The sequence below is a fragment of the Equus asinus genome, chromosome 3, assembly GCF_041296235.1.
Source record: "Equus asinus isolate D_3611 breed Donkey chromosome 3, EquAss-T2T_v2, whole genome shotgun sequence".
Taxonomy (NCBI): Eukaryota; Metazoa; Chordata; class Mammalia; order Perissodactyla; family Equidae; genus Equus; species Equus asinus.
In genome coordinates this window covers 140,623,798-140,651,690 of record NC_091792.1, presented here as the reverse complement: position 1 = coordinate 140,651,690, position 27,893 = coordinate 140,623,798, and the positions used below count along the sequence as shown (strand labels likewise).

Below are 27,893 nucleotides of genomic sequence, written 5' to 3'. Positions count from 1 at the left end.
GCAGACTCTGGCTGCCACTGGCCTATCTTCCCACCCTCACATGGAACCTGGCTGCTGCTGGGCAATTGAAAGATTTTGAAATGAATTTGAGAATTGGAAAGAACTTTGGAGCGAAGTCTGAGTGAGCACTATCCAATGACATTGTGTTGATGAGTCTGTCTTGATGAATTTATTTTTATTACTGAAGCACATCATTCATATTTTTCCTTCTTTACATAACTCTAGCTGTTGACAAAGGTCTCCTAAGCTACTTAGGATTTTAGTGTTTTAACCATTGTGTCAGTACTTAGAAAACAAGTGAACTTTTCTTAAAAGTTTTGGCATTAATAATAATTAGTTAAACCACTACTGTATATAGTAAGTGAAGCCTAAGTTGGAAAATGCTGTATACTAAGTAAATGCAGCTAATGATATTTGTGAACTGTTAGATTTTTAAATGCTAAATGTACTAGAAAAAGTCATATGTAATTTCAGATCAAACAAATTTCCTGAGTAAGATTATCCTGAAAATGCTTCTACCATTGGAATTCATGAATTTTTCGATTCTAAAAGAAACTAGGATTGACAAGTTTTGAATGACAAGTATCTTCTTACCTGGAGATTATGTGACAAGAAGTTGTAAAAGCTCTTTTTAGCTGGCATTTCATTTAATACCTTTTAGAAAGAAGGTGTTTATTTACTGGGCTTTTGTGTTCATTTTTTGTCAAACTCCCTCTTCAAGTCAATACATTTTTTTACATTGAGCTTTCTGCTAGCCTTGATAATAGTTTCTTGACTGTGATGTTTTCCATTTATTTTATCCAGTGCCTCGTAGTAATTACTATGCATTCAGTAAATATTTATTGAGTAAAAGGGTTCCAAGTTGTCTGTACAGAAAATCTTTTGAAGAAGCTTTCAAATTCCAAGAGAAAAAAAAATTGAGCATTTTTGATCATTTTGTAGCAGAAAATTAAAGCAAACATTTGTAAAATTATAATTTAGAAGTAGACTTTTTGTTGTTCTTAAACATATTCTTTGAAAGACAGGATCCTTTCCATTTTATGAAACTTAATCATACTTTTGAAAGAGTTTTTGTCTTATCTAGAAATGCCACTAAAAAGAGTGAATGAAGGTGATGTTTTCCTGGCAGCTGTGGTTAAAAGAATCATTTAGTCATCCATTCACTCATCCAACAAGTATTCATTGAGTTTCCAAGATGTATCTGCCATTCCACATTTGTTTAGTAGCCTGCTATATTTTTGGCATTTATAGCATGTTGGAAATATAGGAATGAATAAGAAATATTGTCTGCCCTTTAAAGAATTTACCTTCATTTGATGTGAAATGCTCATTTTATTCTCAATTCAATGTTTAAAAAAAAAAGACTGAGTTTGAAATGGAAGAATGAATAACCAAAGATTCAGCCACTCTGTCCCTAAGGTGGTACTTCAGTGACACTATGATGAGATATTTAAGAAAACTTGATTAAACATTTAGTTCCTTTATGGCCATTGAGTCCACTGGTTTTGTTGAACCATTTATAAAGAAAGCATGTTCCTTTAATTGACTTAATTACAAAAAATTTCTGACCCTATACTTATTTATGTTATTAATAATTTACATTTGTAGAGCACTTTTACCACTCCTAAGAGTCATTTCCACGTACATTTAGTTAGTTAATCTGCAGAACAGTCATACAGTTTTGAGACTCAGTGTTTCCCTAATTTCTGTTTTTAAGATATGTCTTTGTTATCTCTCACCATCTTCACGAGCTAGATGTCGATAGTGTACTCTGTTAAATGATAAGATTGCAGTTTACGGTAGAAAAAGTAATAAAGCCTTCCCTTACTGTCCATTGTACCACTGTTGGGAAGAGAACACCCTGGTAATTTTGAAGTTCTGAATGTTCAGATGTTTACTAACATTTACCTAGTGTGCCTAAAAATTACATGTAATTCTTTCATGGTAAAAGGGAAGGAGCTCATGAGGGAAGGTGCATATTTATTTCTCTTTGGTATAACTACTAATATCTGGACTTCCCAAGTTCAGGGTGTAGCTTTTAGGTGTCCAAATATAGCATGTTGCAGGAATTTAGTCCATGTTACAAAGACATGCCCCGCTGACCAACATGCAGATGAGGAGCTCTCATTCTGCACTGTTCTAAAGATAAGCGTGCCCTGACTGTGCTGAGCAGCTGATCATCTAAAGTCTCACTCAGAAGCAGCACCACAAAGTCTATACACTGGGTGAATTAAGATAAAGTGTGGAAGGCTTTAAGCTTTTTCATCTTTTAGATTTTAAAGAGGTTTTTTTTTTAAAAAAATGTTTATATTACATAAAGTTGCTTGTATCAAAGTCCTGCTATATTGAACCTTAGGTCAATTGCATTTTCCTGTGATAAGTTGTCTGTCACTGTGAAGAAAACTTTTGAGGCTTTTGTAAGTTGAAATTGAATTTAGAAAAGTAAATACTGATGTGCACCTATCTTTTAGAATATAGTACTTGATATAAACGTGACAATAATTCAAATATTTTTCGAACTGCATAGTTTTTAGCTTGTATATCAGAGAAGCTTCAAACTTAGACCTTCTTTCAATACCCATTTCATATGGCCAACTTTAAATATAGTTACTTTTGTTAACAATGTTTGTTATTTTTCCTGCCTAACCCCCTTACCAAACCTTTTGCTACTTATCAAGATGTTTTCATGCTTTAATAGAAAGTAGTGAGTGTGTATTTAACTGTGCGGTACTGTGTTATGACATCAGAAGTTGATTTCTCTGAGATACATTAGTTTGCCAAAGGAAACTGTTATGCCAGTTGCTTTCTTAACATTGAGAACAACGTTACAGATGTTTTTTATCATAAATCTTTAGGATATAGAAGTTTTTAAAAAGTAGTAGGAGAGCTATTAAAAAATGAATTGCAGAATAAATGTAATAGTGTGTTTATTATATCCAGGATCTGACATGGCTGATGGTGAATTTGTCTGCATTTTGAAATTTTCTCAGCTTGCAGAGGAGGGAGAGGAGGAGGAGCATAATGGTTAAGACTTGGGGCTTTGAAGTCAACAAATGTAGTTTTGAATCCCATCTCCACTACTTAACTTAATGTTTGCAATTTAGACAAGTTACTCATACTCTCTGAGCTTCAGCTTAAGGATCTGTAAATAAAGATTATATTATTGCTTCTAAAACGTACTTTGTAGGGTTGTTGAAAGAATTTCACAGGATAATTTATGTAAAGCATATTTAGCACAGTTACTGGAAATTGCCAAGTGCTCACAAAATGTTAGCTATTGCTATTATTACCATGTCTCTACATGCACACTAATGGTTTATAATTAGAAATTATTTTTTTCCACAGTGTTTAGGTGATTTCACAAATTATCTTTGAGGGTTTTTAGGACAGCATGTTCTTATATTAAATATAACTTATATTAATATAACAGATGAAAACCTGTATGTTAGTTCTTCTCTAAGCTGTTTTGTGTTTTCAGGCCTGTAACTTAATCCAAGTATATGGCTAAGTGCACTGGGCGCATTGGTTTTATAAGACCGCCTTTTGTAGATGAAAGGAGCAAGTGAATAGGTATATTTTAATCTTTCGAAGTGTATCTTTCACACTGATTTGTGTAAATCACGTTTGCTTAAGGCAGGGATGGACTGGCAGCACGAAAATTCTCATATCTCATCCTACTATCCAGCAGACAGCTGTAAATTAGCACCTTCTAACCTCCATTATGTTATAGGTCTCTGTGATCCTGTTTGGAGTCAAGGATTCTCCAGTGCTGCTTTCAAACGAGATATCATGAAAACAGTATGTCTTTCACACAACTATGGGAATTGTCTTTCACATGACTATGGGATAGCAAGTAGACACAATTCAAAACAAATTCTTTAATGAAGAAAAAAAGTCAGCTATAAACTCAGCTAATACTTGAACGACAACTTTATGCTGGGCTGCATAATCCCTGTCTTACGGAAGCTTACAGTATAGTATGAACATAAGATGTAATTAAGTAAATAGTTATAAAATAAGACAGCACGTATGATATGCCATTTGGTAGAGATAGTAAGTACTATGGAAATTGGGGAGAGGGAGAGATGACTTTCAGTTGGAGTGTTTCTTCCTTTTCTAACCTAATTTGTACAGCTGTGGATATACCTATGCGTGACTCATGTCTTTTTTAGAAGCCTGCTTCAGCTGGGTGGCCACAGGAATGGTAGTTTCCTTACCTGTTTGTTGCTGGCTATTTCTAGCCTTTCCTATCTCTTCATTCTCCCCATGGCTACAGATCCTACTGCTGTCTAAAAGCTTTCTCCCCTTCGGCCTAGTATCATTTTTTTATCTTTTTCAAGTGCTTGTCCAAAGTAATTATATGGTAGTTGGACTGTCAGTAGCAAGTAGAAAGGGGAAGAAAGGGAAACTGTTGTTGCAGCATCAGTGGCTTCATTCCCTATTACAGAAATAGCCCTGTTGATAGCAGCAAGGGAGAAGGATGATGAAAAGGAGAATCCTCATCTTACCTCTGTTTCTGTGAAGATCCATAAACACGTGCCCCCACACATCCTATATCCCCACACTCCCTCATCTCCTGAAGATTTGATTTCACTCACCACTCTGTCCCCTCTCTCCCCTGTCATCCGCCGACCTACTTTGCTCTAGAGTCCTGCTTCAGCTCCGAATCCCCTGCCTCTTTGAAATCTTGTCCTTCAGGCTGTTAGAGCCCCTTTTTCAAGTCATGGGAGTCACCCCCATGATGAACTGACATAGCTCCATTGAGCTATTGTGTTACTATCTCCAGGCTTTCAGTAGGCCGCGATGTGTATTTGATGTCTCTAGTGGAATCCTGAATCCATTAATGCAATTCCCTATGGCAGATGGTTCATATATAATGTTTAACTCTTGTATTACATTAGTACTGTATGTCTAGAAGGTTTGATTCTAAGAGAAAATGTATTTTAAGTATTAAACAGTCAGCTCTTGTTCTGAATCAGGAGCCATCTATATTGATAGTGAACTTGGGATCAGATTAGAGTTCAAATTCTAGCTCTCCTGGTTGCTAGAGATATATGAACAAGTGTGTGATTACTTGGCCTTTCTTGGGCAAGGTTCTCTGTATAGACTGTAGAGATAACAGCTATTTCTCAAATGTGGTTATTGAGGTGGTTAAATGAGAATGCATGTTGAAAGTGTATAGTAAAATGTAAAATCCTGTGTTGAAGTATGTGATAAATCTTATGGCAGATATGTGTACAGGTCATCAAGGGGCACAAAGAAGAGAAACTATAATCTGGAAATGGATGGAGAGGGAAAACTTTGTGGAGGAGGGAGTTCTGATCTGAGTCTTAAGGGCTAAGGAAGAGTAAGCCTGGCAAAGAAGGAAGAAGAAGGGAAAGCCATTCCAGGTTGAAGGAGTGGTTGGGGGAATATGGTACATTCAGAAAGCTGCAAATACGATTGGAGCTTAAACTCTCTACTTGTGGTACCTAATTTGATTATTGGGACTACTTACCTAACTCTAAAGAGGCAGTTATTGCACAGTGGTTAACAATGCTAGAAACAAACCTGGTCTGAAACCTGGTTTCATCATTTGCTTATCTGTTATACCTAATTAAGAACCTTACCTTCATAAACCTTTAGATTCAGTATGATGATACAAGTACCTACTTCAAAGGGTTGTTGCAGTGATTATTTGAGAGAACATTTGCAAATCTCCTGGTGTTTAATAAACATGTAATAAATGTTAGCAGCAGTTTTTGTTGCTGCCCTGAAAGTTCTTAGAGTGACTTTTCCCCTGAGTATTCTGTAATCTACTGTTCTAGGCTAACAGTTTAGCAGTATTTTAAACACGAACTCTTGTTTGTTCTAGTGCAATTACAGAAACAGAATTTGAATGAATTTTAAGGATGGTTTAACTCAGTTTCACTCTTTTGTGTGTTAAGAAACTAAGTAACAGTTAAATAACCTGTCTGCGATGTCACAGTGAATCAGTGACACAGCTGGGACTAGAATGAGGTCTCTTTCATTTCAGAGTTCTTTTATTGGTCTTGGAGTAAATTGCCCCAAATCACTCAGAGATGCTAACCGATATAACATTGGCCACAGTTTCTAGCAGAAACAATATAAGTTAGCAATGTAGAAATTGGCATTTCAGTAGCTTTACAGATAGGGAAATACATTTTTTAAAGGAACACAATATCCTTCTCTGCCTGCTCTCTGGTGGAAGTGCTATTTAGCAACAGCACATGTGAAAGAGCAAGGAGAGGCAGGTAATAAGGAACCAGATAGTTCTTTTTTTTTTTGCTGAGAAATATTAGCCCTGAGCTAACATCTGAGCCAGTCTTCCTCTATTTTGTATGTGGGTTGCTGCCACTGCATGGCCACCGATGAGTGGTGTAGGTCTGTGCCCAGGAACTGAACCTGGGCTGCCGAAGCAGAGCATGCTGAACTTAACCTCTAGGTTGTGGGGCTGGCCTCCAGATACTTCTTAAATGAATAATTCCTTTGCCATCAAGAATTTCTTACACAGACAAATTCCTATTTCTGTTCATTTGGGTCTCCTCACTAAAATGTGAAAGTAGGTTTTCATAATACTTGTCAATGAAACATGTTCTACTTCATTTACTCAAGAGGATCCAACAGATAATTTGTTGAGCACCTTTTCTGTACCGAGTGCTAGGGATAGAATAGTGAGTGAGAAGCTTATGCTGAGCAGCCCTGATGGCCTAGTTGTTAAAGTTCAGCATGCTCCACCTCTGTGGCCCCGGTTTCAGTTCCCAGGCACGGAACCACACCACTCGTCTGTCAGCAGCCATGCTGTAGCAGCAGCTCACATAGAAGAACTAGAAGCACCTACAATTAGAACATACAACTATGTACTGAGGCTTTGAGGAGGAAGCCAGAAAACAAGAAGATTGGCAACAGATGTTAGCTGTAGGTGAATATTTCCCAGAAGAAAAAAAAAGAAACTTATGCTTTAGTGGAATAAACAGATGTTGAAATAATGATCATACAAATAAATAATTATTATTAGTTAAATGCTGTGCATAAAAAGTACAGAGTGACTTATAATCATATAGCAGTGTTTGGGAAGCTTTCTCCTGAGGAATTAAAGTTTTAACTGAAATAGGAGGGCTCAATAAAGTAAACAGGTGAAGATGAGTCAGAGAAATGGAGAAAAGGATCTCATACTGAGGAAACAGTATGTGCAAAGGCCCTGAGGAAGCACATAGTATGATCTCGCCTAAGAATTGAAAGACAGCTAGTGTTTTTTGAGCAGAGCAAGCTAATATTAAAATTCAAGTCCTGGTCATGAGAAGAGAAGGGAAGGTATTTACTAGGCATCACTGAAGAAACCAGACATCTCAAGATGTGAGCCTTCCCCCAAAGTAAACTGTGTGCCCTATGTTAAAATTTTGTTATTTTAAACAGTCATTGTAAAGAAAATTACTTTAGAACCACTATAATATTCTATTTGCTAGGTGGAGTAATACTAGGATTTGAACACTTTTTCATTGATTTTTCTTCCTTTCTATCCTGGCTCATTTAGAATTGAGTGAATATTTTGATGTACTGAAGCATTTAGAGCAGGGACTTTTGCTGTTGATCAGTTGAACAGCCATAGAAATGACAGAGAGAATCTTATCCTGTTTTCCTGGCTGAGGTTTTGTGTGGGTGTGTAGGTGCAGCTGCACTGTCAGTTTCTTGGCAGTCAAGACAGGGCAATTCTCAATGCAGTGCATCTTGAATAGGAAGAAATTTAAGAGCTTTAAAAAAGCTACTTTGAATGTATTAAATTCAGTGGGAAGCACTCCGGGCCTGAATCTTTGGCTGATATTCTAAGTTCTTTGGCTAAATGGCTACGGCAGCCTCAGGCACGTGTCCAAGATTGTGGCAGGAACACATGAAGGAGAGAACATAAAAAAGTAGTCAAAGCTTTGTCTCAGTATAAAATTATCAGTAATCATATGTATTTTTTAAATGAACTTTTGTTAATTTTTTGTTTATGATTTATTTAAGCTTTTCCTCTAAAGAGCACTTAATGAAAAAGGCATATTGTGAAAAATTAGCTTTGCTTGCAAAAGTTAATTCATAATTTTCTGTAGTTTATCAGGAAGATCTTTTCTCAGATTTATACATCCACAGATGGAGTCCTAGTTCTGCTTTTGTTTCTCACTTGTTTTCTTTTCTCTCTTTTGACCTTTGCGTGATCTTTGTTTTCCCAGACTCTCAGATGCAGACAGTATGGAGCTCTCTTCATTTTCCAAGCACATTTGCATCCTTTCCTGTGGATAAGCCCATCATTGTCCTTTATACTCCTTAAGCAGAAATGTCTGAGTTGCTCCCAATGTTTAACTGCTTGTTTATATCTCTGCTATTTATTATTATTGATCTCAGAATAGCATAGAGTCAAGTCCTGAGGTCATTCGGTCTGGGTTCAAATCCCGTCCTGCTGCTGACTATTTTAGTCTCTTAACTTCTCAGTTTCTTATCTCCATAATGGAGATAGATAATCATGTCGGGCCTCATAAGTTTTTCTTCTTAAAGCCTTAAAGGAAAAAATGTATATGAAGGGCTTAATTCAAAATAAGTGTCTGGGAGGAAGAGATGTTAGCTATCATTTTCTTCATGATTTAGGGCCAGTCTCCTAGAATACATTAATAGCTATGCTCACTCTTCTGGGGATCTCATTCAGTCTAAAGACCATCTGTATGCTGACGACTCCCAATTTCTCTCTCTTTTCCTAACCTTACTCTTCCCTAAGCGCCAGACTTGCTACTGTTTATCTACACTTCAAGTGTCTCATGCATACTTCAAACATCACATGTCTAAAAACAGAACTTTTGATCTCTGTCACCTGCCCCTACTTACCTCCCCAATCTGTTCCTCCCCATTCTTTCCTATCTTAGTTTACGGCACCACCCTCTGTACTTTTTTTGGCTTTCCTCTAGCTACCAATCCCCATCCATTTCATCAGCACATCTAGCAGCATTAACCCCAGAATATGTCCTGAATCTGACCATTGTCACTATATCCTCTACTGGCACCATAGTCCAAGGCAATAGCCTCTTTTGCTTAGACTGTTCTATAAGAAATGTTCTCCTTATTTCTCTCTGTTTTCAGTCTTGTCTCCTGCAAACCATTCCCTACATTGAAGACTGATATTTTAAAAATATTGATTATTTTACCCCCCCTCTTCTTGAAATTAGAAAAATATCCAGAAGTTTTGAAATTCTGTGACCTGGCCTCTCTGATTGGTTTCTTCCTATGTCTCAAACACAGCTAGTTCATTCCTATCTTAAGGCCTTTGTACTAGTTTCTCTGTTTGGGATATTTTTTCCCAGATCATCACAATGTTGGCTCCTTGCAATTTTTAGGTTTCAGTTCAAATAGCTCCTCACAGAGGTATACCCTGACATCTTTCCTTTCTTTATTAATATGTGAACACTATCTGAAATTTCCCCCCCTTTTCTTCCTGCTTTCATAAATTGCCCCTTCCCACTCCCAAAAGAATTTAAGTTCCATGAGAGCAAGGACTTTATCCATCTTGTTGACTGCTGTGTTCTCAGTGCTTAGAATGGAACCTAATACTCAGAAGGTTTACATTGTTATATGGATGAATGGCTAAATGAAAGAAAGAAAGAATAGATAGATATCTGGTGAATTTTCTACAACCAGAGAAGTAATGGATTATTTCATCCTGTACAAACTTTGCATAGTTGCTTATTTTATAATTAACCATGCTAATGTTTTGTTCTGTTTTACGTGTCTTCTCTGTTCCCTATTGTAAGCCCTTAAAGGTAGGAGATATGTCTCTGTTGTTTTAGCTTCTTATAGATTGCTAAATACCATTTTAGTACTCACTGATGATTGACTTGAATTAAAAATTCAATCTAACATCTTTATTTCCTCTGAAGTTATAGTAATTTTACATATATGTGTGTATGTATATAAATGTATATGTATAATTTATATAAATTCTAAAAGCAGTTGTGTTTGAAATATGTCTTCCTCTTTTATAAACTCTTGCAGTTCATAATTGGACCCTCGAGGACACACTTCAGTGGTTGATAGAATTTGTTGAACTACCCCAATATGAGAAGAATTTTAGAGACAATAATGTCAAAGGAACAACGCTTCCCAGGTGGGTCTTTATTATCCAAATGTATTTTTCCAGGCATGGAGAATTATATGCTAGGTGTTACTTTTCAATGCCAAATCTACAAGTTACTTCTGTGGCTAAGACCTCTAAGGAAATATTATAAATATGTCTGTTCCTTTAATTTTTTTAAGGTATGAATTTTTCTTGTCTAAATGATCAGACCCTTTTTAAAATTTATTCCCAAGGAAAGTAATTTTGAGAATTAGAACGTGAGCCAACTACATCTTTTTTAGATAACATCAAAGGGCCAACCACTTGGTAACTATAGTGAAACTTTATTCATTTGATATGGATCCACCTTTATGAAAAGACGTGTTTGAATTGATTAATGTGCAAATCCTTCTTAATTGATAGTCTTTTAATAGCAACAATAACTGCTTAATATTAGTGGCCATAAGTTAAATCTCAAAAAAGTGAAGTTCAATAAACAAAATATAAATAATAACAACCATTTTTAAATGTATATTACATGGAGATATTCTGTATTATCTCATTTAAGCTACATGGTTAAAATGAAGTATGTATTATCATCCCCATTTTACAGATTGAAAAAACCAAGTTGGAGAGAAGTTAAATATTTTGTCAGAGGCAGCTTTTAAACCCAGATAGGTCTGGTACCAAAGTCTAGGATACCAGTTTATCCCTTAGATGCCTGGAGTTAATTGTTACTAGTTTTCTAAATTATGTTTTCTAAATCTCCGTTAGTTAACTTAATAATCCTTATAGATTTACGTGTTAAAATTTGCAACAATTCTACCAGAACTTGACCCTTACAAGTTTGCTTATGTTCCATTCCTCCCTAGATTGTTTCTTGTATAAAAAAAGTCTCTAATCCCTTATTACTATCTAATTATTATATATGATGAAATATGCACATTGTATTTATGATCAGTTTGCTTATATACCCTATTTAAATAAGTGGCTTTTGTTGCTTTGAAGTTTGTATTTTAGATCAAGTTGAGAGTTTTCCCATCTCCCTTAAATGTATTCTGAAATCAACATCAGTATTTCTGACTTTGCTGTGCTCATGACCATAATGATGAAATTACGGGGATAAGTCAATTCAGCAAGTGTGTATTGAGTATCTTTTGTGTTCGTGGTGCAACTAGATGCTGGAAAGAAGAGAAAAATTAAATAAGATATAGTTCTTTTAAAGAAGACAGGTTCCTAAGTTAAAACAGAACAGAATAGTAGAGTATTAAAATGGGATTAGGGCTTTTCTAGTTATATATGTTACCTCAAAAATATACATTATGAGGAACTCATAGTATTTTTCTTATGTTGTCTTTTAGGATGTTTCTTTATGTAACAACGTGAAATAAAATAGGCTGCACTATGTTTGGCAATAAATGTTATAGCCACTTTTTTCTTTTGATTAAGTAAAGGTGGTCAGAGATTCCTCAAACTGTTAGAATTGTTGAAATAACATCACACAATCAAGATAATTTTTTATAATAGTGAACACGTTACTACAGAAGAAAAATTATAAATGTAGACATTCAGCTTTCAGATCAGCCCATTGGAACGTTTTTGAGTGGAGGAGAAAGGAAAACTGGAATACCCTTCATCAAACCCCTTTTGTATGGTAATGGCAATTAGATGAGTCAATTTAAAGGGGCAATAAAACAACTATGTAAGTTACAGAGCTTTTTGTAGGGTAACTATAGATGTACACATGCCTACAACAATTCATTATTATGTTTCTTTTCTGTGACATTAAAATATTGTTACATCTATAGTAGGTAGCCAAAATTATGTTAGTTTTATGTTAGTTATGGTTATCTTAAGCCTTTTGCTGTGTTTTCTATACTCTGTAATTCTTATTACCAGAGCTTATACTAAGGCTCTCTTCACCTGACACATGCCTCCTCATTCCTTTCAGACCTGTGTGAACTTCCCTGACATCCTCACCCACTCAGGTAGAATCACTTCCACCTCTGGGCTCATATCGAACTTTGCGTAAAATTCTGTTATAGTTTCCTTTTTACTACATCTCATTGTCTTTCTCAAATTTAGTCTCTTGATAGTGTTGCTATTACTTCATTCATGCATCCATCCATGCATTCATTCTTCTATTATACAAACATTTATCAAGCATCTACTTTTGCCAATCACCACGCTAGGTTTGGGGATACAGGGATAAGACATAATTTTTGCCTTCAAGCAGTTTTGATAAGTGTCATGTTAAAAGTGTAACCGGAGCATACTTGAAAGGTACCTGCGGAAAAGATGAATGAAGGAAGGCCTTTTGTAAAGGCAGGGTTGGAGTTCTTTACGCTCTGAAGTTTTGTAGAAGCCTCGTAAGAGTTCCTGTAACTTCTCCGTAATCAGAGGTTCTGATATCTTCCTAAATAAAACATATTGGTTCAGAGTACGGTCGTTGGAATCATACATATTTGGGTTTGAATCCCTGCCTTACCTCTTACTAATTATGTAACCTTGGGCAAGTTACTCATCCTCTCACTACCTTAGTTTCCTCATCTATAAAATGGGAATTATATATATATTATAGGCTTTTTTGAATTTTGATTAAGCCCTTGGCGCAGGACCCGGCACATAGTACATGCTTGTTTTTATTGTCATTGTTATTAACAGTTTTATTATTATTATTAGACTTTATGTTAAAAAAGATTTTTATTGGCATCATACTTGGTTGTTAAGAAATCGTAGTTGATTGCTGGGCTACTTGGATTTGAAGTCCAAAACAAAGTGATTTTATTTGACCTGTACCTTTTGGCCCTCTGCTTTCTTCATTGCTAATAAAATGGTTCAGTACTTCTGTACATAAATTTCTCAGTTTACTCCCCCAACCGGTGATGACTTCTTACTTCCCACTTATGACTTCAGTGGACTTTGTTTAATTTTTAAACAGTTTAAACATTAGAATGTAAAGGTATAGATTTTTAAGATACTTTGAAAGAAAAGCAATATGAGCTAAATTGAGAACTATTTTTTAAAGTCTGCTATTGATGTTAAATAAATTATTTGTAATTTATTCTTTGTTCTTTGTGAAATGATACTAAAGTGCAAGAGGTAACTAATGATAAAATATTTTGAATTTGATAAATTTCTAAACCACAGCAACTTATAGCATAAAGTAACCTTAGAAAACAAAAACATCAATATAGCAGCTAAATTATTAACATACAGGAGTGTATTTTCAGCACACTTTGCACTGAGAAAGCTTTTGGTACGTGTAATAGAGTATTAACTCACAAGTGGATGAGCCCTTACAGTAATCATCACTTATATGTAAAGTATTAAATACGTTGCTCAAATATTTAAATTTACATACTACAAGTATTTTTATTTGATATGTATGTATTTTTTAAATGAACAGGATTGCGGTACATGAACCTTTGTTTATGACCTCTCAGTTGAAAATCAACGACCGGAGTCACAGACAAAAACTTCAGCTCAAGGCACTGGATGTGGTTTTGTTTGGACCTCTAACACGTTAGTATTCTCTCTCAAAGAGTATGGTACAAAAGAATAACCAGATCATCTATCTGTTATTTAAAGAAGGAAAAAGTAAGGTAGTGGATCACTAAGATGAATTATCTCTTAGGTGTCAAAGAAAGGTAGCACTATCTTAAGACAAAAGATTTGTAGAGTGAGATTTTCTGTCATGGAAATATTGAGTGTGAAATTTTCAAAGCTGGTTACTGATGTAAAAACTAAGTTGATAATTTAGAATTAAATTTCTAGATTTAAAACTTTGGATCTTTATAAAGTTTTAATGCTGTGTTTATAGCTAAATATTCACTGAAGAATCCCTTTAAAAAATAGTGCAATCTAACCATCTTGATGGCATGAAGTGATAGATTCTGACTTAATTTCATTAATCACCAAAAAAGGGATATTTTTAGATACAGATTAAAAGCAAAGACCCAACTGAAACTACAAAATAGCAGTCTATCCTGGCAGAAGCTCAAGGTGGAGAATGTTATTTGATTGTTCTTTAGATTGTTTTGAAAAGGAACATTTAAGAATTTGTTATGTCATGTTTGTAAAGAAAATCAACCTTGTAATACTTTACTTTGACAGGAATATTTTTTTCCCCTGAAAATGTTAACATGTGTATTTTATTTAATTTAAAATTTCAGAAAGCTGTGAGGGAAAGTGAAGAGTACACATTTTAGAGGAATTATGTTTTATTTTTCAGAAGCCAAAAAGGAATAAAATTAATACAAGAAAAATGGCTTCCACAAATTATGAATTAGCAAACTAATGTTTATGTTACCTCGGTTCTTGGAGTTAGGAGACTCGCAGTTTTCTCTGCTACCGTCTTGGGGGGTGGCCCTGCTAAAAAAAGGGCTACTGGAGTAGTTGGATGGATTCCATGACTTTACTGGTGGTTCTTTTTTGGCTCTGGCTAAAAGAGCAGCTGGTAAAACAGCTGGAACTCCTCTTGTGAGAGTTGGTAGAAATGCACTGTTGGTGGAAATTACAAACCCTAGGAAATAGAACACTGCTGAAATGCCCAGCATTCCACAGAGATGATGCCCTTTCTAACCTTCTCCTTGTCCTACGTTTTTGACTGAATCTACTGGGGGTTGTCTTCTGTGAGATTCTATCTAATTTTTTTATGTGTATGATTGGTGAAAACAGGACTTAAACTATTTTGAATTTGTCTGTATATACAACTTGGTCCTGAACATTTATATTTTATTAATCCAGGAACAAACCACCCTCTAAGCCAAAGCAGTATTGTGTTATCGTTTGAAAAGAAACCAAAGTTGTCTCAAAGAGTGTTGAAAACAAATGTTTTAATAAACAAACCAGTTAAGAAGTTAATGATGCATTACGTTTTTAATGTGTTTCTGTTAGAAGTATTGAATAAATGAGCCCTAAGTCAGAACACCCACGTTACATTTATAAAAAACTAGCCTTGTCAGATGAATAGAGATACATTTTGGAGGAGTTTTCACTGAAATCTTTTCTGGTTTTTGATACTTATTATAGAGTTTGGGACTTGTCCATCTATTTATTATTATTTCTGCTTATTATATTTTAGCCTGAACGGCTGCATATTTGAGCTAGATCCTGAGCTGAACCTCTCAGTCTGAGGCAGAAATAAAAATAAATCCTTTTGAGACTTCAGTCTTCTGCAGTGCATCTCTGTCACTGTAGGTGAGGGTGTGCCCTCTGGGAATAGGCAACCCTGAGGGTCACTCACATAGAGCATCTATCACACTATGTAAACATATAGGAACTCTAGACTTGTAAGCATAGGAACTTGTCATTTCTATAGAGCTCTTCATCTGATCAAATAAGCAAAATGTCTTCCTGCTGGAGGCTTGGCCAGTTAGGCAGTTTTCCACTGTAAACTACATCTCTTTGGAGCAAATAATGCATTATATTATGTTACTTATCATTGTGTTTCCCTTCAGAGAGTCCCCTGAAAATTAGTGTGTATTGACAGAGATAAACTAGGAAATTATTTGACTAGTGATTTTTGTGTTTTGTGTCACTGAAGACAGTAGGCCTTGGCTCCTCACTCCTTAGTTTAGAAACAATACTGGTGGTTACTGTCATGCCTAGTGTGGTGGGGAAGCAATCCTGTTCTTTTCCCTCTAGTAATCTAGACAACTCTGGCAAATAGTCACCTAAAACGATGCTTGTTATCATCATTTAACCCATAGTTTATCAACCTTGGCACTGTTCACCTTTTGGGCTGGATAATTCTTTGTTACCGGCAGAAGCGGGGCAGGAAAGAGATTGTCTTGTGTATTATTGGATGTTCAGCAACATCCCTGGCCTCTACCCACTAGAGAGAAGTGACAACTCTCGCCCCCTCCCCAACTGTGACAAGCAAAAATTCTCAAATGTCTGCTGGGGGAAATATCACCCTTGTTGAGAATCACTGATTAATCTTAATTAGTTAACATGGCTACATACTTGGGAAAAATTCTTTTTGGTAAATGATTAGGATTCCAGTTTGTGTATAAAAGCATGACAGTTGCCTTACTTAAATGAAAGAAAGGAGCTGGAATGATAATGGTGATACTCTTTGTGACTCCTTTCACCCCATAGAGGACCGTTCTCGAGGTACATGGTTGGAGATGCTGTTGCTTTTTCAGGGGTCCCCAGGACTTTTGTTACCACCTCCTCTACTAGCCAGGGGTAGGTGCATCCATGTGGGTTTATCTCTGCCCTCCTACAGGTCTAGAATATCAGGTAGTTATAATAAGCACATTGATTGTTTGAAGAAAGAATTTTTAAAACGCTAGAGCTTGTATATGGGAGGAGCATCTTTATGTTTTGTTTTGTTTTAGATGCCTACCACTTAAAAAAACAAAGCCCCTGTGTATTGAGGTTCTCTTACAAAGATTAATCCCTGTAATTCTCTTCATAGGCCCTCCTCATAACTGGATGAAGGATTTTATCCTCACAGTTTCTATAGTAATTGGTGTTGGAGGGTGCTGGTTTGCTTACACGCAGAATAAGACGTCAAAAGAGCATGTTGCAAAAATGATGAAAGACTTAGAGAGTCTGCAAACTGCGGAGCAGAGTCTAATGGATTTACAAGAGAGGTGAGAAAGTAAAGAAAGCTCTAAGTCTTGTTATAATTCATGAAAATGTAGCATGGGCATGTCCTTACACACTTATATTCAGGTTAGTACACACATCAGGAATGTATGTACATTTTGTTTCATATTTTTAGAAAAGTATTATTATAATTACAGATTTATTATGAAGGTATGCACTAGGGAATAAATGGGTAGAAATACAGTGGAAATAAATCAAATATAGGTGAAATTATATGTGGAGTTAAATTTTATTTTTAACATAATTTAAATAATTATGAATTTCTTAAAAGTCTCTTTGCTGAAGAGTATTTCTCTGCTATCCCTGTGTTTTGAGCTCAAGATAACCAAAATAGTAGTGTGGTAGGCCAGCTGTTGTTTTTGTTATCCAAACTTAAGTAAGATTAATAGAAAATGCTTTGAATTCTGATTGAAACATGTATCCTATTGCTTGACACCTATTTATTCTTCATTAAAAAAATGAAATTCTGGAAATTTTTGTGAGGACTTTTCATTTTTATTGTCTGTAAGGCTTGAAAAGGCACAGGAAGAAAACAGAAATGTTGCTGTAGAAAAGCAAAATCTAGAGCGCAAAATGATGGATGAAATCAATTACGCAAAGGAAGAGGCTTGTCGGCTGCGAGAGCTAAGGGAGGGAGCTGCATGTGAATTGAGTAGACGTCAATATGCAGAGCAGGAATTGGAACAGGTATTTACATTTTAAAGAAAAGTACTCGTTAGGGTATTTGTAATGCCACTGTGAGAAGTTTTTTGTTTTTGTTCAGTCTCCTACATTTAATTTCATTGTAGACTCTTCCTTAGTTAATAAAAGAATCATTTGTTCTTATTGTGGGCATTGATCAAAGTGCACATAGCAAAATAACAAAGAGGTAACTAACAGATAAAGTTACCATCTTGTTCACTCATTCATGAAATCTTATCCCACGTCGTGTTAATTATCTTGAGTAAATTTGAGGTGTTTAACACCTGTATTATGTTTGAGTCTCTGACTGTAACCTAGTAAAATATATCTAATGTTAAACTTCCATGTGAAGGTGAAGACTTTGTTAAACATCCATTTGAATCCTTAGTTTTAGAACATAATCTGCCAAAACTTCTGAAGTTATCTAAAAGGTGTCCTTTTCAGTATCTGCTTCTACTCTGGCTTTACTCAAGATGGAATCAGGCATTGCGTGGTCCTCTGGAAAAGGGGAGTGTGGTTTCTGGGAGAATTTAATTATAGGCAAATGTATTAGTTTTCTATTCCTGCTATAAAAATTACCACAAACTTAGTGGCTTAAAACAACACACGTTTATTGTCTTACAGTTCTCGAAGTCAGAGTCGAAAATAGCTCTACAGGGCTGCATTCCTTCTGGAGGCTCCAGGGGAGGGTCTGTTTCCTTGCCTTTTCCATCTTCCAGAGGCTGCCTATATTTCTTGGTTTATGACCCCTTCTTTGGTCTTCAAAGCATGTCACCCAATGTCTGCTTGCATGGCCTCATCTCCTTCTAACTTTGACCCTTTCTTTACTGATACAGAAACTAAGGAACAAAATGAGGGTGAGAAAACCTGTTTAAGATTAGAGAGTAATTCAGTTGTAAAGCAGGGCCAAGAACCTAGGTACTCTGTCTCCCACTTCGCTTTATGCACTGTTGTTGTCTTATCCAGTGCTAAATGAATAAGGATTATGAATAAGAATTATGTGATAAATCAATTTCAATTTCAGCTCATGAGAAAATGTTCAATGTACTTTACTATTTACTTGAAGATTGTCATTTTTGATAGGACTTGTCTAACTGAATGCAGTCATTTCTATTGTTAGCTGTAAACTATTCTTTCCCTCGTACTCCAGATGTCTATTTTTGGATCTTTTACCTGTAAGGAATTTGTTCTCTTAAGTTGACTCCTATACGTATTTTGCACTCAGGCCCTTTTTACCTGACAAACCTTATCTGTACAGAATGTAGTGAAGAACCAAGGAGTTAACAAAAAATGCCTCACCAAAATTATACTGTGTCCAAGATTTAGATAGTGTGCCCCCTTTACTCCTGTGAGAGCTCCCTGCCTGTTCCCAGTGAGACTTCTAACACTTGGTTTGTTCCCAGTACTAAGCTAAAAAGCTTGTTAGCTGTTTTTATGAACTTTGCAGATAAGGAAGAGCAAATCAGAAAGCAGTAATGGGAATTCTTCTACAGCGAGATAAACTGATAGTGGTATTTTACAGGTGACTGCCTCACAGTGAGGGAGAAGACACAGTGTAAAGGACCCAAGAATCACACACGTTCCAGTCTGAGGTTTTTGGCATAGAGACCTTGCACTCAGTACACCCTAAGATTACCCTGATGTTATGTTCCAATACAAACATAATAATCCTAATGAGATCCTGAGTTGGTAAGAGGTAGTTTAAAGGAGAGAAATGGGTATTTAAAAGAACTCTGTCCAATATGATTATATTAATAAGAAACACAATTTTATGAGTGCTTAGTGTTCACCAGTAGTTTACACTGTGCACATTACAAATGGTTTGCTCCTAATTTTAATCCTCACAGTACGTAGATATATTATCCTCATTTACAGATGAGATGTGTAGAGAGGTTAAATAACTTGCCTTAGGTCACACAGCTATTACGTGACAAAGGCAAGATTTTGCATGTCTTATTCCAAAGTTCATGTTTTCCCATACTGCTGTTAAAAGCTGTGTTTATAGAAGTAAGTCTAACTGGGAAATTAATTACGTACAATGTCACGTAATTCACAATTCCACATAGTTTAAAACATTACTATATCTTGCCTGGGGAATAATCAACTTCTCAAAATTAGAAGGCAGGAAAATCTGATACATACTTTATATAGTGTTATTTTCCATAAAACAAAAACTTTTGGGTGAATAATAGTACTACTTTATATTTTGCTTAAATACTTTTCACATAAATCATTTTGTTCTTAAAGTCTCAAGAAGCCGAAAGTCAGGATAAGTCATAGTACCCCTGTTCTACATGAGACAGTGCGCCTTAGAAAATAGAGAACTTGCTGAAGGTCACAGAGATAATAAATAATAAAGTTGGATCTAGAAGCCAGGTTTTCATGTATTTAGGCCGTTTCTTTCTGTGATATCATGATTTTACTTACTGCTATTTTATTCCTAAGACACAGAGACTATGTACATAATCATATTTTTAAACAATTTCATAATTCATCATTTATAAAAGCTGTTAATCAGTTTTTACTGCACTCATTGCCTTATAAATAGCAATGTAATTCAAACTAAGGGTAAGAATTTAGGTCAAATGATAAACTTATGAAATCAGTAGAGACAATAGTGAAAATAGTTGCTATTATTGGAAGGTCAGAATTTCCAGAATTTTCAGACATTATTTGGCAGTCAATCAAAACATTGTTCAGCCTTAATTTATGCTAGAAATATATCAGTTCTTTGTGTGTATTGAGCTTTTTTAGGAGAAATAAATTTATGGATATAACATTAAGGAAAATCTTTATGATTAAAGAGAGAAACGTAAATGGAATTTGTTCAGATTCTCTGTATACTTCCCTGGCCGTGAAGATTGTATAGGAATTTCAGTTTTAAAATTGGTGAGAAGAAAGACCTGCTTCCCCTACACTTTTTGCTCTTATGTAGCACTCCATGTCACAGGCCTGAGCTCAGATCCTCTCTTCCTGAGAAATTAGCAGGTCGCCACAGTGTAGCCAACTGTCTCATTAATGCAGTATTGTCCCAAGCACATCGCAGTGATTTGTGTCAGGCAAAAGTTGCTTAGGATTCCTTTTCAGTAAATGCTATCTGACCATTGCTTTTAATGGCTGCATTTTGAATGGTCTACTTAGTGTCCCATTTTGATTTTTTTTTTTAATTTTGGAGTTTTAAAAAATACTTTTATACAGTTTTTTTTCCTACAGTATCTCACAGGTGTTCTATTTCTTTATCAGAAATTTGTGTATAGAACTCTTCTTAGTTTATTCTGGCAGGTGATAAAGTTTGTTTAAGTAGGTTGGATTTGTTTAGCTCAAACACTTCTGCACATTAATTTAGAAATGGAGTTTAGTTACCTTACTTCGCTTTGAGGAAAATTAATTTGCACTTATGGTGCTCCAGAAGCAGATGTGCCATAGTTCGCTTATCACTTTGTCTGAAGGTCTTGAGTGTGTACATAATTCTATAAATTCTGTTATGTATCCTTACACATCTTTAGCTTGAGCTCTTGCTATCCTAATGGGTTGTCTTTTCTTTCTATGTTGTTTTCTTAGTGAGGCTTTCCTTAAGAGTTTTTTTCCTTATCACTTAATAGCACCTCACATACTAAGCATTTTAGTTTTCTATCTGTTTATTAAAGGGCAGCTAGAAGAAAGACTTCGATATCCTGACACTGAAATCTATGCGTAGTTTCTCATGGAAAAATGAAGCAGACTCTCACTCAGAGTCGATTTTCTTGAAATTTACACGTGGTCTGCTGATTTATCTACTTTCTGGTATGTTAGAAGTGGTAAATTAAATAGGAGTGGTAGAACAGACAGATAGGCTTGTAATCGTGAGAAATAAATGGCCAGAAAGATGTCATGAAAAAACTTTAAAAAATGGTATAATTACTTTAAAAAGTGAGTATCTATTTACGTAGCTACAGTAGGGTCTTCAGGAGAACATTAGAAGGGGTAGGAGAACTGGTATTCACCCTATTTTGGACACTTCTTCATATCCTACTCCATAAACAAAAAGATGCAGAATGAGAAAAATGTCGTAAGTTTTAGTTTGTACATGCCCTGGATTTTTTTTCTCTTAGTGAGTCCGGCTATTATAAACTATAAAAACTAAATATTGCAACTTAAGATATACATGAACCCCCTCTATCTTCTGGCTTTACCACTTTGCTTAGTGAGTTTAAGATGCACTTCAAATTTCAGCTTTAGTTTTAATGTTAGGAAACCATTGTTTTAGACTTCATGATTTAAAAAGATGTTTACAAAGAGCATAATTAAAATTGCTTTTTCTCTTAATTTTGGTTCCAAAAATATCTTAATATCTTAAAAAAGTATTTTAGTTTAAATATTTTTTAAAAAGAGAAATTTCTCACTTCCTTCTCTCTCTTTCCTCCTCTCTCCCTCCCCTTCCTCTGTTCTTCTTTCTCTCTCCCTCCTTTCCTCTCCCCCAATTCTTTCCTCTCTTCCTCCCTCCCTCCCTCCTAGGTTCGAATGGCTCTAAAAAAGGCTGAAAAAGAATTTGAACTTAGAAGCAGCTGGTCTGTTCCAGATGCACTTCAAAAATGGCTTCAGTTAACTCATGAAGTAGAAGTACAGTACTACAATATTAAAAGGCAAAATGCGGAAATGCAATTAGCTATTGCTAAAGATGAGGTACTCTACTGTTTTTCAAAGCTTCCTAATTTCTAAAGGGATTAACTAATTGGCGTACAAAGATATGGATAAAAATTTTATTATTGCAGATTCTTTTCATGGATTGGTACTTATTGCATAAATTGACTTATAATCATAGGCTGCAAAGTAAAATTACTTTATTTAGAGAAGTATATACCTTTCAGAATGACCTTAAAGTCATTTAAAAAGCATCCCTATTATCATTATCATAAATGTTTTATACAGAGCTTTTCTCCTCTAGGTTGCTGCTTCATGTCTGATTCAGGTTAGTAGTTACTAGAAATTAATGTCTGACTCTTATTAAATTGTGTGAAATAAGATTGTCTTAATCTGATTTCTAGCCAAAAAAAAAAAAAAAAAGCTCAGTTCACTTACTAACACCTCCATTACAGTAAGACATAGTTAATGTTATTCTCTTCGTTTTACTAGAAGATTCAGGTCTTTCTGAACCATAGAAATGAGAGAAAAATTCTCCAGAACAGTTTGGAGTTACATTGATTGGTTTAGAAAAGCATGCTTTCTCTCTCATCTGTTTTCTTTTTTGGAAAATAGGGCTATATCTTGGCTAATAATTCTCTACTGATTTTATGATTCTTAATATATTCAAAACAAAATAAACTTCATTAGTATATGTGTATTTTTTCCTAAACCTAGCCTTACTTTTCTTTCTTTGGGTTTCTAGGCAGAGAAAATTAAAAAGAAGAGAAGCACAGTCTTTGGGACTCTCCATGTTGCACATAGCTCCTCCCTAGATGAGGTAGACCACAAAATTCTGGAAGCAAAGTAAGAATGTTATTTTAGCTATCTGTTTATTTTTATTATCTTGAAATGTGTAATTTGTAGACAATTCATATTTTAATCTGTCATTCAATCATGTATGATTACATGATTTATGCTAATTCTAAGAGTGGGTAATTTCTTCTTGAAATTAATTTGCCTTTTTTCAGTGCCATATTAAAGACTCTTTGATGAACAACAATTCATCCCAATATTAATTTTCCAGGAAAGCTCTCTCTGAGTTGACAACTTGTTTACGAGAGCGACTTTTTCGCTGGCAACAGATTGAGAAGATCTGTGGCTTTCAGATAGCCCATAACTCGGGACTCCCCAGCCTGACCTCTTCCCTGTATTCTGATCACAGCTGGGTGGTGATGCCCAGAGTTTCCATTCCACCCTATCCAATTGCGGGAGGAGTTGATGACTTAGATGAAGATACACCCCCGATAGTGTCACAGTTTCCAGGTAAGTGGTGAGCTCAAAAAAGAAAGTTGGTGGAGTTTTTAAAGTAACTTTATGCAATGCCTTTTATGAATCATTTACTTCGAAATCTACGATAAAAATTTCGTGTATTCTTCATTTTCTCTTTCCTCTTTTTGTTGTTAATAATGTTTACTGTGTGAGAATGCTATATGAGGTGTGTGTATGTATTCATATACACACATGTACACGTACACATACACACACATAATAAAACATCATACATGCTAGTCATTGTATGAATGAAGTGCTGAGCCTTGAGGGAAGACATCCTTTCAAATGGCAGCTTAATCTATGGTAGAAAGTAAAAATTAGGGGAAGATCTTGGAAACCTGAGTTCCAGTCCTAGCTCTACCACTGATTAACCAACTATATGACTTTGAGCCAGACTGTAATTTATTTTAAATTGAGTTGCCGTTCCCAGTAGGCATGTTTTTTAGTATTCTGTTTTGCTTTTCCAATTCTGTCCTTTTGTTGAAAGAGTATTATCCTGCTGTATTTAACTCATGAAACACTGAATCAATTTATCATTAAACAATATTAAATTGTGTTTATGTTTAGAAAAGGTCATATTTTTTTTGTTGCTAGAAAATGGAACTTCTCCCAAAGGTGATTATAACATGTACATTTTTCACTGTATTGCGTTATTATGCTCTGTTCTTTGAAAATTTTTACGTTGTAAAGAATACATTTTTGTAAGAAGGTGAAATTTAAATATTTTAGGTTTTATTACTAAATTTTAGAATTTATTAGTATTTGGAGGTTTTGCAAAGTTATAGAGAGTTTACATTTCAAATGGTGTATTTCTTGTATTAGAAATCATTTGAAAAACTCTTTATCCTTGATTATTACCTGCCTGATTCATTTTTCCAATCTTTGTGACCTTTTTGAAACAGTGTACGGTCATGTGTTGCTTAACCGTGGCACACGTTCTGAGAAATGCATTGTTGGGTGATTTGTCATCGTGCGAATATCATACAGTATACTTACACAAACCTAGATGGTATAGCCTACTACACACCTAGGCTATATGGTACTAATTCTATGGGACCACCATCATATATGCGTCCGTCGTTGACTGAAATGTCGGTAGTGGTGCATGACTAGAGAGAGAACAAGATTCCAAAGAATGGAGAGCAGAATTTAATCATTGATAGGTTGAAAACTTACATAGAAATTTTAGTCTTTAAGACAAATCATGATACATGAGCATTGTCCAGTTTGAATTTTTCTATCCAATTGTTACAGCTTTTCTGAAGCTATAATTTAGAAAGGGTTCTAATTTTTAAAGCAACTTTATTAAATAAAACCCTAAATTTGCAAATAAATAGTCAGTGACTGTGTACTTGTATTCATTTCTGTGGTTTTAATTCTCTGGCTTAATGACAGACAGATACGGCAAGCAGATTGGGGAGGCACTAAACTCTTAAAAGTGGAGGGAGGAGAGGACAGTTTGTGAATGCAGTGAATATTGGGAGTATGTGACCCCACTCATTTCACTTGCCCCACACTGCAAGACAGTGATGATTGCAAAGTTATTTCCAGATCTGGCTTAACTTTGCTGTTTAAATATTGTCAGTTGTGTTTATTTGAATTATATGCCTTTAAGTTTGCCAAATGCAATACTGATTCATAAGCACATGATTTTGTTTGAAAATTAAAGCTTTTAAAGTTGTAGTTCCTCCTTAGAATACACAACTATTCAACATCAGAAATGTGCATGAAGATGTATTCCCTAAATTAACTAGTTTTTTCTGTGCTTTTCTTTTTAAAGTAACTTTTTGGAGGGGGAAAGATATCCATGTGTGTATTAAAAGAAAACAACACTAAACATGAATAATTAAGTTTTCAGTGATTGTGATATACAGAGAAATTTCAACTTTTAAATGTGAAGAAAGTGCAAGAGTTGATTTTAGTTTAGTATGTTCTGGAAATGCTGTGATCAAATTTATTATTTCTGAAAAATAACTCTTGCCGAAGATTACACTTTGAGAGCTCTGCCTCCACCCAGTGGCACAACAGTGATACTCCATTCTGCTTAGTTATAAAAGCGTAACTTCTGGACCTGATAAAGAAGAAAGTCTTGGTAGTAGGACTGGGCTCTAGGGTGGGATGAAGGATCTTCATTATATACCCTCTGAACAGTTTTCAGTTTGTACCATGGGTATGTGTAAATTGTGTAAGTATAAAATAATCACAAGGAAACATTCTGTGGTATGGTAAGAGCAAAGTAAAAGATTGTAAAACTATTCACAGGATAATATTGTCTATGTTTAGTTGTCTGTAAAGAAAAAAGACAAAATAATATCAAAGGTTAGCGCTGTGTGGGTAGAAGAACAGATTATAATTGTTTTCCTATTACTTTTATAGTATCTGCTAAATATTCATAGTGGGAATGTGGTAGCAATTTATTTAAACTTTCTTGTTATAAAGCCCTTCAGATGGACTTAAAATACTGAAGATAATATTCTCACCTACTACAAAGATAAGCAGATTTTAACGTTTTGCCTTATTCATGTCTTTTTCTCTGAAATAAAGCATTACAGATACAGCTAAACCACCTCACCTCCTCTTCCCATTCTTCTAAAGTTGTTGTGTATCATTCTAAAGTCTGCTGTACTTTAATTACAGCAGGTATATCCATAAGCAATAGGTACAATTGCTGTTTGTTTAAAAAGTTTACATAAATATTATCAAGCTCTAGGTATCGCTTCGCAACTCCTTTTTGCTCAGAAGTATGTTTTAGAAATTTTCCATGTTTGTATATAGATTAAATTCACTGTAACTGTTTAATAAGAGTTAACCACAGTGTATCTGTCTATTGTAATAATAAACCATAGTTTATTTATCTGTTTTTCTACTGAGATAGGTTCTTTCTACTTTTTTGCGCTTACAAACAATATTGCAGTGAGTATCTTTAACTCTTTCTTTGTGCATAACTTTGAGAGTTGCTCTGGGTGGACACCTGGAAATGGATTGCTGAGTCATTGGTAAGGTACCTTTTATTAGTCATTGCTAAGTTGCTCTCAAAATGGCTCTATCAGTTCACACGCCCACCGTTTGTAAGAGTGCCTGTCTACCTGTCCTCTCCAATTCTTGGAATGATCTGATTTGTTTTATAACTCGAATGGATGTGATATGATACCTTACTGTTATTAAAATGTTTATTTCCTTATTGACTACTGAGATTGAGTACCATTTCATTTATGGGTCTTTGTCATTTCTTCCTCTCTGAGTTGCTTGTTCCTGCTATGGAATCTCTCCAAGATTCCTAACCAATCTGACTGGTCTGGAAGAGGTTTTTCTTTTTGTTTTTTTTTTATTTTTCTGATTATTCGAGGGTTGCAGGTATTTTCTCCTAGGCTTTGACTTTTCTTTTTTACTGTCCTACATTATTTATTTTCTTTTTTAATCATATGAGTTTTTAAAAATCATTTTTAATGACAAATTATGAATCTGATTTGTGCTTTTTATGTCTTCTTTATGTCTTTTTCAGAAGATGATAAATTATTGTTTGATCTCCTAAAAGTTTTTAAGTTTTGCTTTAATCCATTAGTCTTTTAATCTACCTGGAAGTTATTTTTGTTCATATCGTGAGGAAGGAATCTAAATATATCTCTTGATGTATGGACAGACAGTTGTCCCAGCCTCATTCCTGCTCAATCCCTGCTGATTTGTAATACCACTTCTCTCCATAGATACATAAATGCTTCCAGGCTCTCTGTTTTCTTCCATTGGTCCTATTCTGCTTTAGTTGCTTTATATAGCTTTATAGTAAGTATTGATGTTTGATAGGTCTAAATTTTCCTTTATTATTCATGACCAGAATTGCTACTTTTGGCCATTGGGCTTTAATGGAATTGCTTTGAATTTATTGATTTATTTGCGAAGAGTTGTTATTCAGAAATTTTATTGAGATCTCCTTTTATTTAAATAAAATTTATAATTTTCTCTGTACAGTTCTTGCATGTCCTTTTTTTTGTTGTTGTTGGTGAGGAAGATTGGCCCCGAGCTAACATCTGTTGCCAGTCTTCCTCTTTTTTTTTTTGCTTGAGGAAGATTGTTCCTGAGCTAACATCTGTGCCAATCCTTCTCTATTTTATGTATGGATGCCAGAACAGCATGGCTTGATGAGGAATGTGTAGTTCTGCGCCTGGGATATGAATCCATGAACCCCGTGCCGCTGAAGCGGAACATGCACTGGGCTGGCCCCGAATGTCCTTTTTTTAAAGATTAATTTCTAGGTACCTTATAGCTTGTTTTTTTGTAGTTACACATGTTGCCTTTCTTAAAAATATTGTACTTCGAATTGCCCGTTGCTGATCTTTAGGAAAATGCTGTTGCTTTTGGTATGCTGATCTTGCACTATATGGAAACATTAAATTCTCTAATGAGAGTCTTTTGGATTTTTTTGTGTGGACAATAATAATGAGTTATTTTTTCCTTTCCAATTGTTAATGCATTTTCCTCCTTATTGTCCAATCTGGGACCTCCAGTAAAATGTTGAATAAAAGTGGTTATTGCAGGCAATAGCAATTGCCATTTCTGACATTAGAGAGAATGCCTCCAATAT

The 27,893-nt window shown here is 35.1% G+C and overlaps 1 protein-coding gene across 3 annotated transcripts in view; it reads left to right on the top strand.

Moving 5' to 3' along the window:
* The window catches only part of STIM2 (stromal interaction molecule 2), a 172,185-nt gene that overhangs the window by 129,496 nt on the left and 14,796 nt on the right, over positions 1-27,893 (top strand). For 2 of the 3 annotated variants that reach the window (XM_044767669.2, XM_070506103.1), the window contains exons 4-11: positions 10,018-10,129; positions 13,488-13,603; positions 16,506-16,683; positions 17,209-17,386; positions 21,875-22,042; positions 22,305-22,328; positions 22,746-22,846; positions 23,067-23,305. In XM_044767669.2, coding sequence (XP_044623604.2) covers positions 10,018-10,129; positions 13,488-13,603; positions 16,506-16,683; positions 17,209-17,386; positions 21,875-22,042; positions 22,305-22,328; positions 22,746-22,846; positions 23,067-23,305 — 1,116 coding nt within the window. The remainder of the gene's footprint in view (positions 1-10,017; positions 10,130-13,487; positions 13,604-16,505; positions 16,684-17,208; positions 17,387-21,874; positions 22,043-22,304; positions 22,329-22,745; positions 22,847-23,066; positions 23,306-27,893) is intronic. The other variant, XM_044767670.2, reaches the window with a different exon arrangement.